Source organism: Balaenoptera borealis, assembly GCF_965194805.1.
Source record: "Balaenoptera borealis genome assembly, chromosome: 9".
NCBI lineage: Eukaryota > Metazoa > Chordata > Mammalia > Artiodactyla > Balaenopteridae > Balaenoptera > Balaenoptera borealis.
In genome coordinates, this window is record NC_138873.1 from 14,939,974 (window position 1) to 14,955,032 (window position 15,059).

Sequence of the window (15,059 nt, forward strand, 5' to 3'; positions counted from 1 at the left end):
TAACAGAAGATGTTTCAAAATTCATTTGTGATTTAAATTTATCCTTTGGTTCTTATTTGAATAGGAGAGTTTGTCACTTTTAGGCATCAGCTGGTACATCGTCTTATGAAATAAAGAATTTCCCCCCCTAGGGAAAAGATTAGGGATTTTTTATTCATTTTGTTCTAAATTAACTTTAAGCAGTATGTCATCTTTGTATCATCTATGCAAGTTTTTTGCACCGCTCATAATTCATGACAGTAAAGGGTGCACTTAGCATGTTATAAAAAGAGAGCATTGGACAAAGCTAAGGTCAGGAATCGCTGGTGGAAATAATGGTGCCCTGCAGAACGCAGGGATTTAGGGAACCGAGTGGACCCCCCCCCCCCAGCTTCCGGCCTTCCTGCGAGCAAGAGACTGAAGGAAGCTCAGGCTGGGGTCATTAACAGAGGCCCATTCGGGTAACTTGGTGTGCGCTTGCCTTTATTTGTAAATGTGGATTTTCATTTACTAAGGATATATAAGCCTCTTATTTCCCATTCATCTTCAGTGCCCCTTATCAGGTGCATGCTACCTGCCCCGCTGTCTTTTCTTCCTTTTCTTTCTTCTCCCTCTGGAGCTAAAGTTTTAGATCACCTTACCTCTCTAGAGACTTCAGACCGGGACCCTGATCCACAGACGTTTATTCCTTTTATTTAAAGGTTTTTTTTTTTTTTTTTTTTAAGGTTGTTTTAACACCAGATACTCCAGAGTAGCTGAGTGGAAGTGGTAATGATAATAGAAACCATTTAAAATAATCTCATCCTCACAACGTTTGAGGAAGATCTTTTATGCCCAAGGGTCAGAGGGATTAAGTGAATTACCCACAGTCAAAGGACTAATAAGTGGCAGAACAGAAATACATGGAACATCCATAAGAATCCAGACTCTGATGAAGTTTCTGTGGTCTTAGTTCTTACAGCTGATAACCGGAAGCTCTGTCTTTGTTCCTGTGGATGCCTTACTTTCCTTGGACATAATCAAGAATTCAACATTTAGTGCCGGTAGAAAAACACCCCTTTTGACTTGAGTAAGGAATTTGGATTTCTGAGGTCCTCTAGATCAGCATCATCCAGTAGAAATACAATGCAAGGCACAAATGCAAGCCGCGAATGTAATAATACATTTTCTTACAGCCACATTTTTTTTTTTCTGCATCTATTGAGGTGATCATATGGTTTTTATTCTTCAATTTGTTAATATGGTGTATCACATTGATTGATTTGCATATATTGAAGAATCCTTGTCGCATCCCTGGGATAAATCCCACTTGATCGTGGTGTATGATCCTTTTAATGTGTTGTTGGATTCTGTTTGCTACTATTTTGTTGAGGATTTTTGCATCTATATTCATCAGTGATATTGGTCTGTAATTTTCTTTTTTTGTAGTGTCTTTGTCTGGTTTTGGTATCAGGGTGATGGTGGCCTCATAGAATGAGTTTGGGAGTGTTCCTTCCTCTGCAATTTTTTGGAAGAGTTTGAGAAGGATAGGTGTTAGCTCTTCTCTAAATGTTTGATAGAATTCACCTGTGAAGCCATCTGGTCCTGGACTTTTGTTTGTTGGAAGATTTTTAATCACAGTTTCAATTTCATTACTTGTGATTGGTCTGTTCATATTTTCTGTTTCTTCCTGGTTCAGTCTTGGAAGGTTATACCTTTCTAAAAATGTGTCCATTTCTTCCAGGTTGTCCTTTTTTTTTTTTTTTTTTTAATTATTTATTTATTTATTTTTGGCTGTGTTGGGTCTTCGTTTCTGTGCGAGGGCTTTCTCCAGTTGCGGCAAGCGGGGGCCACTCTTCATCGTGGTGCGCAGGCCTCTCACTATTGCGGCCTCTCTTGTTGCGGAGCACAGGCTCCAGACGCACAGGCTCAGTAGTTGTGGCTCACAGGCCTAGTTGCTCCGCGGCATGTGGGATCTTCCCAGACCAGGGCTCGAACCCGTGTCCCCTGCATTGGCAGGCAGATTCTCAACCACTGCACCACCAGGGAAGCCCCAGGTTGTCCATTTTCTTGGCATAAAGTTGCTTGTAGTAGTCTCTTAGGATGCTTTGTATTTCTGCGGTGTCTGTTGTAACTTCTCCTTTTTCATTTCTGATTTTATTGATTTGAGTCCTCTCCCTCTTTTTCTTGATGAGTCTGGCTAATGGCTTATCAATTTTGTTTATCTTCTCAAAGAACCAACTTCTAGTTTTATTGATCTTTGCTATTGTTTTCTTTGTTTCTATTTCATTTATTTCTGCTCTGATCTTTATGATTTCTTTCCTTCTGCTAACTTTGGGTTTTGTTTGTTCTTCTTTCTCTAGTTTCTTTAGGTGTAAGGTTAGATTGTTTACTTGAGATTTTTCTTGTTTCTTGAGATAGGCTTGTATAGCTATAAACTTCCCTCTTAGAACTGCTTTTGCTGCATCCCATAGGTTTTGGGTCGTCGTGTTTTCATTGTCATTTGTCTCTAGATATTTTTTGATTTCCTCTCTGATTTCTTCAGTGATCTCTTGGTTATTTAGTAACGTATTGTTTAGCCTCCATGTGTTTGTCTGTTTTATGTTTTTTTCCCTGTAATTCATTTCTAATCTCATAGCGTTGTGGTCCGAAAAGATGCTTGATATGATTTCAATTTTCTTAAATTTACTGAGGCTTGATTTGTGACCCAAGATGTGATCTGTCCTGGAGAATGTTCCGTGCGCACTTGAGAAGAACGTGTAATCTGCTGTTTTTGGATGGAATGTCCTATATATATCAATTAAATCTAACTGGTCTATTGTGTCATTTAAAGCTTCTGTTTCCTTATTCATTTTCATTTTGGATGATCTGTCCATTGGTGTAAGTGAGGTGTTAAAGTCCCCCACTATTATTGTGTTACTGTCGATCTCCTCTTTTATAGCTGTTAGCAGTTGCCTTATGTATTGAGGTGCTCCTATGTTGGGTGCATATATATTTATAATTGTTATATCTTCTTCTTGGATTGATCCCTTGATCATTATGTAGTGTCCTTCCTTGTCTCTTGTAACATTCTTTATTTTAAAGTCTATTTTATCTGATATGAGTATAGCTACTCCAGCTTTCTTTTGATTTCCATTTGCATGGAATATCTTTTTCCATCCCCTCACTTTCAGTCTGTATGTGTCCCTAGGTATAAAGTGGGTCTCTTGTAGACAGCATATATATGGGTCTTGTTTTTGTATCCATTCAGCCAGTCTATGTCTTTTGGTTGGGGCATTTAATCCATTCACGTTTAAGGTAATTATTGATATGTATGTTCCTATGACCATTTTCTTAATTGTTTTAGGTTTGTTTTTGTAGGTCCTTTTCTTCTCTTGTGTTTCCCACTTAGAGAAGTTCCTTTAGCATTTGTTGTAGAGCTGGTTTGGTGGTGCTGAATTCTCGTAGCTTTTGCTTGTCTGTAAAGCTTTTGATTTCTCCATCAAATCTAAATGAGATCCTTGCCGGGTAGAGTAATCTTGGTTGTAGGTTCTTCCCTTTCATCACTTTAAGTATATCATGCCACTCCCTTCTGGCTTGTAGAGTTTCTGCTGAGAAATCAGCTGTTAACCTTATGGGAGTTCCCTTGTATGTTATTTGTCTTTTTTCCCTTGCTGCTTTCAATAATTATTCTTTGTCTTTAATTTTTGCCAGTTTGATTACTATGTGTCTTGGCGTGTTTCTCCTTGGGTTTATCCTGTATGGGACTCTCTGCGCTTCCTGGACTTGGGTGGCTATTTCCTTTCCCATGTTAGGGAAGTTTTCGACTATGATCTCTTCATATATTTTCTCTGGTCCTTTCTCTCTCTCTTCTCCTTCTGGGACCCCTATAATGCGAATGTTGTTGCGTTTAATGTTGTCCCAGAGGTCTCTTAGGCTGTCTTCATTTCTTTTCATTCTTTTTTCTTTATTCTGTTCCGCAGCAGTGGATTCCACCATTCTGTCTTCCAGGTCACTTATCCGTTCTTCTGCCTCAGTTATTCTGCTATTGATTCCTTCTAGTGTAGTTTTCATTTCAGTTATTGTATTGGTCATCTCTGTTTGTTTGTTCTTTAATTCTTCTAGGTCTTTGTTAATCATTTCTTGCATCTTCTCAATCTTTGCCTCCATTCTTATTCCGAGGTCCTGGATCATCTTCACTATCATTATTCTGAATTCTTTTTCTGGAAGGTTGCCTATCTCCACTTCATTTAGTTGTTTTTCTGGGGTTTTTTCTTGTTCCTTCATCTGGTACATAGCCCTCTGCCTTTTCATCTTGTCTATCTTTCTGTAACTGTGGTTTTTGGTCCACAGGCTGCAGGATTGTAGTTTTTCTTGCTTCTGCTCTTACAGCCACATTTTTAATTTAAAAAAAGATGAATTTAATTTTGACCAACACTAATAATAACATCATATATTGCCTGAAATTAATTTTACTGGTATATTTTATTTAACCCAACATATCTAAACTATTATCATTTCAACATGTAATCAGTCAACAATTAGTGAGATTTACATTCTCCTTTTCATACTAAGTCTCTGAAACCTGGTGTATATTTTCCACTTATAGCAGCTCTCAGTTTGGACCAGGCCTGTTTCAGGTGCCCGGTAGTCACATGTGGCTTGAGCGCCATACTGCAGAGTTCCTGGGATCTCTCATCTGCCTTGAGGTGCTTCTCTGAACCAGGGCTCTGGCTGTGGCCTTAAACACCTCCCAAATCCATATCCTGAGACCCCACCCTGGCCTTTTGCCACACTCACTGCTTGGTCTCCCTGCCTGTCTTCTCACCCCACCACCTGTCTGTCTGTCTGTCTGTTTGTAGGCAGAGCAATTTTTCAGTAGGTAATTCTGATCACTATACTGTCCTTAAAATTCTAAGGAATGTGACCAAACGCCTTATCACAGCACGAAGTTCCTTCAGGGGTTGGCTCCTCCCGCCTCTGACCTGCGTGCCCTCCACTTGCCCTCATCCGCAGCCATTCAAACTACTGGCTCCTTATTCTGAGACGTTGCCTGCCCCCCTCGCACCTTTTCCTGGAGCCTGGGGTATTTCCTCTGCTGTATTTCCTCTCGTTTTCTCATTTGGCTCTGCTGGTCCTTTAGGAACTGTGTCCCTCCGGTGTACATCCACCTAGGTTCTGCATAACACTGTTACAGCGCGGATCACACTATTGTAATCGGTGGTCCGTGGGTCAGTGTTCTCTGGATTGGGACTTCCTTGAGCAGAGGATCTAGACCATACTCACCTTTGCATCCCAGATGCTAAGCACAGACCCACACACGTACTAAGCACATTGCTTAAGATGGTTTGAAGAATGGTAATGGGAACATCGTATTTTTACCTTTCTTTCTTTTTTTTTTTAATTAATTATTTATTTATTTACTTATTTTTGGCTGCATTGGGTCTTCGTTGCTGTGCACATGGGCTTTCTCTAGTTGCGGCGAGTGGGGGCTACTCTTCGTTGCGGTGCGCGGGCGTCTCACTGCGGTGGCTTCTCTTGTTGCGGAGCATGGGCTCTAGGCACGCAGGCTTCAGTAGTTGTGGCACGCAGGCTCAGTAGTTGTGGCACGCGGGCTGTAGAGCACAGGCTCAGTGGTTGTGGTGCACGGGCTTAGTTGGTCTGTGGCATGTGGGATCTTCCCGGACTAGGGCTCGAACCCGTGTCCCTTGCATTGGCAGGCAGATTCTTAACCACTGCACCACCAGGGAAGCCCCTACCTTTCTTTCATTTCTATCCTCCTTCCTCTGGTGCAATGACCCAGAGCTGTAACTCCTTTTTCTTTTTTTTTTTTTAATTTACTACCTAAAACAGCTCAACACATCAGACTTCAGAAATCAAAACAAGCTCCCTAACAGTTTTTAGACTTAAATTTTGTCAAAGGCAGACTTGGATTGTGAGGGCCTCCTGTGGCTTTGTTGCAGGTCTTCTCTGAGCACTGTAGGCATGGCTGGCATTATTTCATAGGTGCCTTTACCATCTGAGGCTTTAATTTATCTCAGTCTCTTTATTCCACAGATATTAAAAGCATGACCCTTTATTCTTTTCTGATAGCAGAATCTGCCTAACGAGAGCTAATGAGACAGGTCTCCAAAATTTCCTTATTCTGATATCTGTACACCAGAATTGAATCAGGGTACTTCTGTGGTGGTGCAGTGGTTGGGAGTCCGCCTGCCAATGCAGGGGACACGGGTTCAAGCCCTGGTCTGGGAAGATCCCACATGCCGCAGAGCAGCTAAGCCTGTGTGCTACAACTACTGGGCCTGCACTCTAGAGCCCACGTGCCACAACTACTGAGCCTGCGCTCTAGAGCCCGTGCTCCACACAAGAGAAGCCACCGCAATGAGAAGCCCGTGCACCGCAACGACCGCAACAAAGAGTAACCCCCGCTCGCTGCAACTAGAGGAAGCCCGCGCGCAGCAATGAAGACCCAGCGCAGCCAAAAAGGAATTAATTAATTTAAAAAAAAAAAAAGAATTGCATCAGGTATGAAAGAGTCTAGTTACTTGAAGTTATATGGTTTTACAATAATAGTTATTTATTCTGCAAACCACAGGAGAAATCCGTGAATTTTTGAGGGGTCAGGTTTTTTATCAAAAATTCAAAAAATAGCTTTTGTTTATCATATCCATCCAGGGACCATCATGTCAAATCAATAATAAATCATATTTTTTAAAATTGGCATTCTAGATACATTCTAGAAGCTACCTAAGCATGGTTTTATGTGTGGCCCTAAAGAATGTATTCCACCTTTAACTTAGTTTATTCTTTTAAATCAGGGAAGGAGCTGCTGTCTTCTGGAATGTGAAAGACAAAACTGTAAGTATAAATAAAGTGTGAAAGTATTAAAATTTAGTTTTCTGAGAATAAATTGTTAATTGGCACTCAGTAATCTGAGCAATTGGAAGATAAATTAACAGATAATCCTCAGTTTATTTGCTCTGCATTATGTGATGTTGATTCTAGCACTGTCATCTTCCAGAATTTTCTTTTTGACTTAGAAGTTTCCTACATTTTCCATTCTCTGAGCACACAATAATTTGTGGAAAATCAGAACAATCCTAGCTACACTGCAGACAGAAGGAAGTATACTTCTCATGTGATAACCTACAAAATGAGTAATGTACACACAGTTCACTGGAAGCTGGCTGCACTGAGTCTTATTTTAGATCAAGTTTTCTAGAACTTTTTAACTCACTGGAAATAATTTCTTCAATATCCCAATCATGATTTGTTTAATACAACCGTTTCAGAGGCAGTTTGGTAATACATATCAAAGCTTTATATTTAACTCAGCAATTTTACATCTAGAAAGTTATCCAAAGGAAATAATCACAGTTATATATGATGAATGATGTATAGAAATGTTCATCAACACATTATATACAATAGCAAAAATGAGAAATAACCAAAACACATAATAATAGGAAGTTTGTTAAATAACATCCATAGCATGTATTTAGGATGTACATACTACAGCTCTTAAAAGTCACGTGGGAAGAAACCAATTCCTGAGGAATTGCCTGTGTATATGATACAGTTAAATTAAAAGAGCAGGTTACAAAATATAACCAATATAATACCAGAGCTGGTAAAAAAATATGCCTCATACAAACCCAGTTTTACTGAAAGGAGATACACACACAGGGGGCAGGGGGAGGGAGACTGGGGGGTGGTTTCCTGGAGAAAAGGAAATATAAATGAGCAATAAATGCAAGAAAAATGTACACATTGGCTATTTGAATTTGCAAAGATGTAAAAGGCTGACAATACCCAGTGTTTTTTAAGAATGCTCTCATTAAAAAAAAAAAAAAAAAAGAGTGCCCTCATAAGGCACAGATGTAGAGAACAAACATATGGACACCAAGGGGGGAAAGGGGGGGGTGGTGGTGGGATGAACTGGGAGATTGGGATTGACATATATACACTGATATGTATAAAATAGATAACTAATAAGAACCTGCTGTATAAAAAAATAAATAAAATTCAAAAAAAAAAAGAATGCTCTCATAAATCTTTGGATTCTAAAGTTGGAAAAACTTTTGGAGAGCATTTTAGAAACATTTATCAAAATTATAAGTGTGCATGTCTTTTGTTCCAACAAATCCTAAAGAAATATTCCCACAAGTCCTTGAAGATACACGCATAAGGCTGGCACATGCGACATCGTGATAGTAGAGAATAGAAAAAACTCCCCATGGATGGACATTTAGGACAGTTAAATCAATTATGGTTCCTCCGTGAAGGAGAATAGCACTGAAAATGTTCATACGTACAGTATCATCCCATTTATATAAACAGCAAACTAAATGTACATACATATTATACACATAGGGAAAAGTCTGGAAGGATATGCACCAAGTTTAATGGTGGTAACATTAGAGGATTAGAAATTCAGGAGACTGACTATACTGCTGAACTGAATGAATAAGCATTTTCAGAACTCTAGTGGAAGACTGATGAATTCATAAAAGTGTTAACAAAAGATCAAGATGAAAAAGAAAATTAATTACATAGGACTGAGTGAACTGATGAGGATGATTATAATTTTTGTGACTTTCTGTTTGAATAAAAAAAAAAAAAAAATCCCACAAGGACTCGGAGGCAAAAAATATACAAATCAATTTTCACTGCAAAGTAAAGGAGCTGTTACAGTGGAGGATTACTGGACTGAATGTCAATATTTTGACATAGTATGAGTGTGTTTCGTGTTTGGTAATTGCAATCATTGTTACTTTTGTTGTGGTCATCCATTTACAATTCTTGGTGTCCGTTTATCTCTTGTAAAAATAAAATACAGTGTGTGGGTGTGAAAAAAAAAAAAAGAAATTCAGGAGAACAGAGAGAGATTATCACTTTCTATACCTCTGTGTTTAAATTTTTACAAGTGTGTTACTTAAACTTTTTGTTTTGAAGATTTAAAGAATACAAACCATAATGTTATTAGGGGTTTTCTTTGGGTTGTGGGATAATGGTAGTTTTTGTTTTCCTCCTTAAGCTTGTCTGTGTTTTCCAAATGTAAAAGCAAATGAATATATCGTTCCAATTAGTTTAGTATCACCATGAATCTGCTTTCTCCTTAAAACCTAAAGAACAGAAGAAGTGTTATCAAATGTAATAAAAAAATGTTATAAGCATTAACTCTATAACATTATTCTGTACTGAGGGAGTCGGTTATAATTTCAGGTTAATCTTCCTTTTCTTCTAGATGAAGCATGTGATGCAAGTTCTTGAAAAACATGAAATTCAGCCCTATGAAATTGCATTGGTACACTGGGAGAATGAAGAGCTTAACTACTCAAAAACAGAGTAAGCAACTTTTTATCAAATTTATGAAAAGGGCACTTGGAATAACTAGGTACAGCAGTAGAGAAGATACATTATTAATTTGGAGACTAATTTTAAGAAAAAAGTTATTGGTGCAAATACAAAGCTGAAACAATAAATATTAGTGGATAGATATTATTTTTATAGCTTCTCAGGCTACCCATAAATTAAAACAAGTAGATAGTATAACCCCAAAATAGTAAGTTTCCTAAGCAGCCAAAATCAGTAATATAGTATGCCTTCGTTAGAATGAACCTGTTAAATTATTCTAGTAAAGTCTTCTCTTAAGTAAAGCCTTTTTGCTTTTTTCCCATTGACTTTGAGTATAAAAAGTATGAAGTATAATGACAGGGTGCTCTAAGAGAACCACTTGTGGAAATGGGGGTGGGTACCACCGCTGTACCACTCTCGGGTCAAATGTATGGGTAGACAACGTACTGGCCAATTTCCATGTCACAGCAAGGGTGCAAAAATGAGGAGGGATGTTAGGGCGGAGAGAGAAGGCAGAATGAACAGGATTAAAAGGTCTTTTCTCTCAGGGAGGTACTGGTCTAGTGGAATGTGAGAAGGAAAAAAAGTCTTTGTATTGAGAAAGGAAGTGACACAAGCAGAGCTTTAGGGAAATTTGGAAGAGACACCAGCTATAGAAAGACTAATTGGGATAAGAGCTAAGTGATAATAGCCAGCGATGAGCTTTCCTGTATCATCTTCTCCTCCACCAACCTTTGTGCACGTCTTCTGGTCTCACATCTCTCGTGAAGGTTTAGCCTATACTTTTCCTGTTTGCTTGTGATACTTACACTCCCAAATTCCCTCCCTTCCCCCTCCTCCCCAGTCGCTCCAGAGTTCTCTACATATACATCTTGGTTTGTCACAGCTGCCTCATCTCCCTCCCCATCCTCACCATGTCCATGTGATTTCAGATTATATTATGTATAGTTACATAGTTTTATATTCAGCATTTTTTCACTTAGCAAATATTGTAGGCATTTTCCCTTTTCTACTGAATATCCTTTCAAAACATGCTTGTTCATTTTTGTTGTGTGAATTCCTATAAATGAACCGTTCTTCTGTTGAACATTTAGTTTCTTTCCTGATTTCTTACTATTCAACGTTTGACCATAGAAAGTTTTTTTTTAATGTATATCTCTATTCATTTGTCTTTTTTCTTTAATAAATTTATTTATTTATTCATTTATTTATTTACTTACTTATGGCTGCGTTGGGTCTTCGTTGCTGTGCGCGGGCTTTCTCTAGTTGCAGCGAGAGGGGGCTACTCTTCGTTGCAGTTCACGGGCTTCCCATTGCAGTGGCTTCTCTTGTTGCAGAGCACAGGATCTAGGTGCATGGGCTTCAGTAGTTATGGCTCTCGGGCTCAGCAGTTGTGGCGCACAGGCTTAGCTGCTCTGCGGCATGTGGGATCTTCCTGGGCCAGGGATCGAACCCGTATCCCCTGCATTGGCAGGTGGATTCTTAACCCCTGTTCCACCAGGGAAGTCCCCATAGGAAGTTTTTTGTACACAAATCTTTCCTTGCATCTTTGATTATTTCCTTAGGATAAATTCCTAGAAGTGGAATTACTTGGATCATAGGGTATAAGAACATTTGTAAGACTCTTGATACAGACTGCCAAAATGACCTCTAGAAAGATTATAAAGATTATTTTTCAAAAGAAAAAAAGTACTTTTTGCGATTTAGAAACTACTTTTTTTTTTTTTCTTAGGGGACAGTCAAAACTTCACAGAGGGGAAATCAGGTTAAATTCAGAGCTAGATTTAGAGGACGCCATTCTAGAGAAATTTGCTTTCTCAAATGCTCTTTGCCTTTCAGGTAAGTTACTACTACTTATCAGAGACGGTATCACATAGTTTTCATTTCATGCAGGGAAGTTGAAATATTTAGTAAAGACTTTGACATGTTTTCGCAGAGTACTCAGCAAAGCCTTATAATTCCTTTTCCTTTTTTTTCCCCTCCAAGAGAAAAATATATGTAGTATAGAGTATAATATATAGTATCTGTGCTACAGTTATTCATTCCTTATTAATGGTATTGATAAAGCTTACCTCTCCAAAAATATTCTTTTATGTTGTTGCTGTTATTGTTATTATTATCACTACCTTTGTTTTCCCCTCTCCTTCTCTCTGAGATTGTTAGTCTTAGATTGTCTGTAATCCAGGCAGAGAAAGCACAGCCTTCTGTGGTTGGGCACAGGCCTCTATGTAGAAAAATACACTCTGGTTTTTTACAGGAATGGGACAGAGAGTCACGGTGGCTCTCAGTTTTTTCGGCAAGATCCATACACCTGAATAGAACTGTAGAAGTTCTCTAAGAAATGCTCCTGCCACCAGTCTGTACTAGGCTGCTGCTGTGGTGGACTGCACATACCATCCAGGAGGCTTCGGGACTTCTGAGCTGTAGCACAGCCCAGAGGAGTGGCGGGAAGGTCACGAAGGCCTGATTTCTGCCCCTCTACAGAGCCACCCTTCGTTCCTCTCAGCTTCTGAGATGCATTATGAGAAAATCAGGGATTCTACCCAATGTAGCTTTGGTCTGCCAGCAGGACTTGGAAATCCACTCACTTTCTTCTGTCTCTTTCTACTTAGTGCCATCTTTTGTAATAATAAGTAACGATTCTTAAATTTCAGTCTCAGATTTTTTGGACATCTGCTTCTTAAACTGTTGTTGAAATGGCAGTGAAGGTACTGTGCAGTTTTACATTTTGTAGAAACATGAATATAATGATAAATGTTCTGTTGTTAATTTTTTTTCCCCCAGTGAAACTGGCTATCTGGGAAGCATCACTGGATAAATTTGTTGAATCTATTCAGTCAATTCCAGAGGTAATTATACTAATTTTATGCTTGTTTTCAAGGATTGAGTTCTATTGGGGAAAAATACAAATTTCCCATTATAATGATGAATTTAGAAGTACAATAAAGTAATAATAAACATTAAGAAAGCTGCACTGAATTTAAGCAGGAAAAAAAAAACCCGGTTACATATAAAATGACAAAATAAGAAACCTTTTAAAACTTAAAATTCAAATTACTTTTCTCTAATGGTATAATATTTTTAATGTAACTGAATTGAAGGGAAATAAAATGAAATGTTTCCTCTCTAAGGAAGGAAATTATGACCACTTTTCTCAATTAAAAAGTGTCTTGGCAAATTACAAGGAAAATAGTGGCATGAAAAATGCATCTAAAATTATATCAAAACTTCAGAATACATTAAAAATCACACTTACTGTAATTAACTTTGTTTTTACTGTGGCAGAATAATTATACTCGGGAAAAGAGCCCCTGGTTTTTCATTAAGAGATTAGGAATGTACATCATAGAAAATGCTAGTGAGAAGGGAAACCTGTGTATGTATGTACCTATTTTCCCCCTCCCAAATAGGCTTTAAAAGCTGGGAAGAAAGTGAAACTATCTCATGAAGAAGTTATGCAGAAAATGGGTGAACTCTTTGCCTTAAGGTAAAATTTTCTCTGTAAATGAAATATTTCATATATTTAACAATCTCCAGAAAATATCCCTGCAGCTCTACAGTAAAGAGCAAACATTTGTATCTTTATGGGAATTGCAGCTGTTTCTATTTCATTCATTATAAGCATGGAGAACTCTTACCCATTGGAAGCAGTTGGGCTGTATTAGGAATGTACTGGAAGAAATTGTGCATGTGCAAGAGAGACCATAATTACTCTACGTTAAACCTACGTCAGCGGGCGTAGGAGGTGTTCTTCAAAGGTGGGAAGATGCATTCTAGAATTTGGACAAGGGTAATTCTCAGTAAAAGTATATCACTGCATCATAATGCTGAATCAGACCTAATTGCTACGGAAAAGTGATGTACCATATTTCACTGACTCTGAGACACCATAAGATGCCACAAGAAAGTGAAAATGCTGCCCACTAACATATGAGACAATGCTTTTTTATCACAGAATTTAATTTTGCACTACGGAAATAGCTCTTTCAGTCTTATTTGGATGTAGATTTATCACATTTCCTCTTGGGCATACATAAAAAGGAAAGAATAAGAGAAATAAGTCGTCTAAGGCAGTGACAACTAAGTCTCAACTGCCACCTGTAAGACATCATCAATTTTAAAGTTGCCTCCCATTTTCAGAGATGATAAAGTGGGAAGAAGAGTGTCTTAAAATTGATGAAATATGATAGTACATCATTTAAAATTAAGTTAAAAGGCCTTCAGTTTATTTTGTTCTTGTAGTGTTCCCAAGATTTATGGAATGAAACACCCTGAATCTTGGTGTTATTCTCACTAGGCGGGATTCTCAGTGTTTCGGCCCTTGTCGTGTGTGGGGTGAGTTACTGGAGTTCCTTGTCAGTAGTTTACCTAAGAGTTGCTTTTCCACATTCTCCTTAGTTACTTGCCCTGGAGAAGAGAAGCGGTCCAGTGTTGCGTCATCTAGGCCCTTCTCAAAGCTCAGGGGCCCTAAGTCAGGGCACCAACAAAAATAGAAAGCTCTGCATGAGAGCGTCCCGCAGCACATCTGCAGCCTTGAGCTCGCTAGGAAGTGGGGGAGATAGACTCCTCTGCCCTCTTCTCTTGGTCATGCGAGCAGAATTTGATACAGCGAATTATAATACTGGGACTCAGAAATTAGGACTCAATATACTTAGGTTTGTGAATAGTTTCGTAGAGTCTTACTGTTGTTATCCTAAGTTTTCGTCTCTTTACGATAAGAGTGCTTATGTGTTATTCAAAGGAATGTGGCGAATCTATGACGAGAAATAGAAGTAGAAATGTGGCAGTCACAGATTATACATGGTATGATCCTACTTGTAAGCAAACAACATAAATATTCATCTCTATCTTGATATGTATACATACTACCAGACACGTAGGTGTATGTGCATGCGCGCACACACACACACGTGCGCATGTGTGCCTGGAAGCAGATCTGGAAGGACACAGGAGAGTATTGGCACGGCCGAAAGGATTTGAGTTGTTAGGGTAAGGGGCCTACCAGTGTTTTCTGAGTTCTTCTCTAGGGTTTTTCTTTTTTATAGTGAACGGCTATTTATGTGTTACTTCTATAACATAAATTTTTGTTTAAAAGCAAACTCAGGCCTCATATGTAAAAAAGGTAGAAATAGAGAGTGTGTGTGTTTGTGTGTGTGTGTGAAACTAGCAGTGGCTACCCGCAGGGAGTGGGAGAAAGGGAAAAATGGGGATAAGAATAGGAGTAAGATTGGTCAATTTTTACCTTTTTCTGTCTTTTTTATTTTTGAGCCATCTGATTACCTACCCACACACACACAAATATATGTGCATGTATATTGTAACAAATTTTAATGAAAAAAGAAGCTTAGAAATTTTTTTTTTAATAAGTTTATTTATTTATTTATTTTGGCTGCGTTGGGTCTTCGTTCCTGCACGCGGGCTTTCTCTAGTTGCAGCAAGCGGGCACTACTCTTCGTTGTGGTGCGCAATCTTCTCATTGCGGTGGCTTCTCTTGTTGCAGAGCGCGGGCTCAGTAGTTGTGGCTCACAGGCTCTAGAGCACAGGCTCAGTAGTTGTGGCGCACGGACTTAGTTGCTCCACGGCATGTAGGATCTTCCCAGACCAGGGCTCAAACCCATGTTCCCCGCATTGGCAGGTGGATTCTTAACCACTGCGCCACCAGGGAAGTCCCTAGAAATTTTTTAAATTGGTTTTTTTTCTCTCTACTTCATAAATGTTAATATAAAGATTGAATTAATTTGGTTGCACATTTTGAAAATTTTTTG

General features: G+C 38.7%; 1 protein-coding gene across 6 annotated transcripts in view; it reads left to right on the forward strand.

Annotated features, from left to right (window-relative positions):
• RMND1 (required for meiotic nuclear division 1 homolog) overlaps positions 1 to 15,059 on the forward strand; it is a 47,356-nt gene that overhangs the window by 14,673 nt on the left and 17,624 nt on the right. For all 6 annotated transcript variants that reach the window (XR_014248500.1, XM_082405534.1, XM_082405533.1 and 3 more), the window contains 5 exons: positions 6,756 to 6,795; positions 9,185 to 9,285; positions 11,027 to 11,133; positions 12,079 to 12,143; positions 12,705 to 12,781. Coding sequence is in view for 5 of the 6 variants with exons in the window: in XM_082405534.1 (XP_082261660.1) it covers positions 6,756 to 6,795; positions 9,185 to 9,285; positions 11,027 to 11,133; positions 12,079 to 12,143; positions 12,705 to 12,781 (390 nt within the window). In the remaining variant the exon portion in view is untranslated. The remainder of the gene's footprint in view (positions 1 to 6,755; positions 6,796 to 9,184; positions 9,286 to 11,026; positions 11,134 to 12,078; positions 12,144 to 12,704; positions 12,782 to 15,059) is intronic.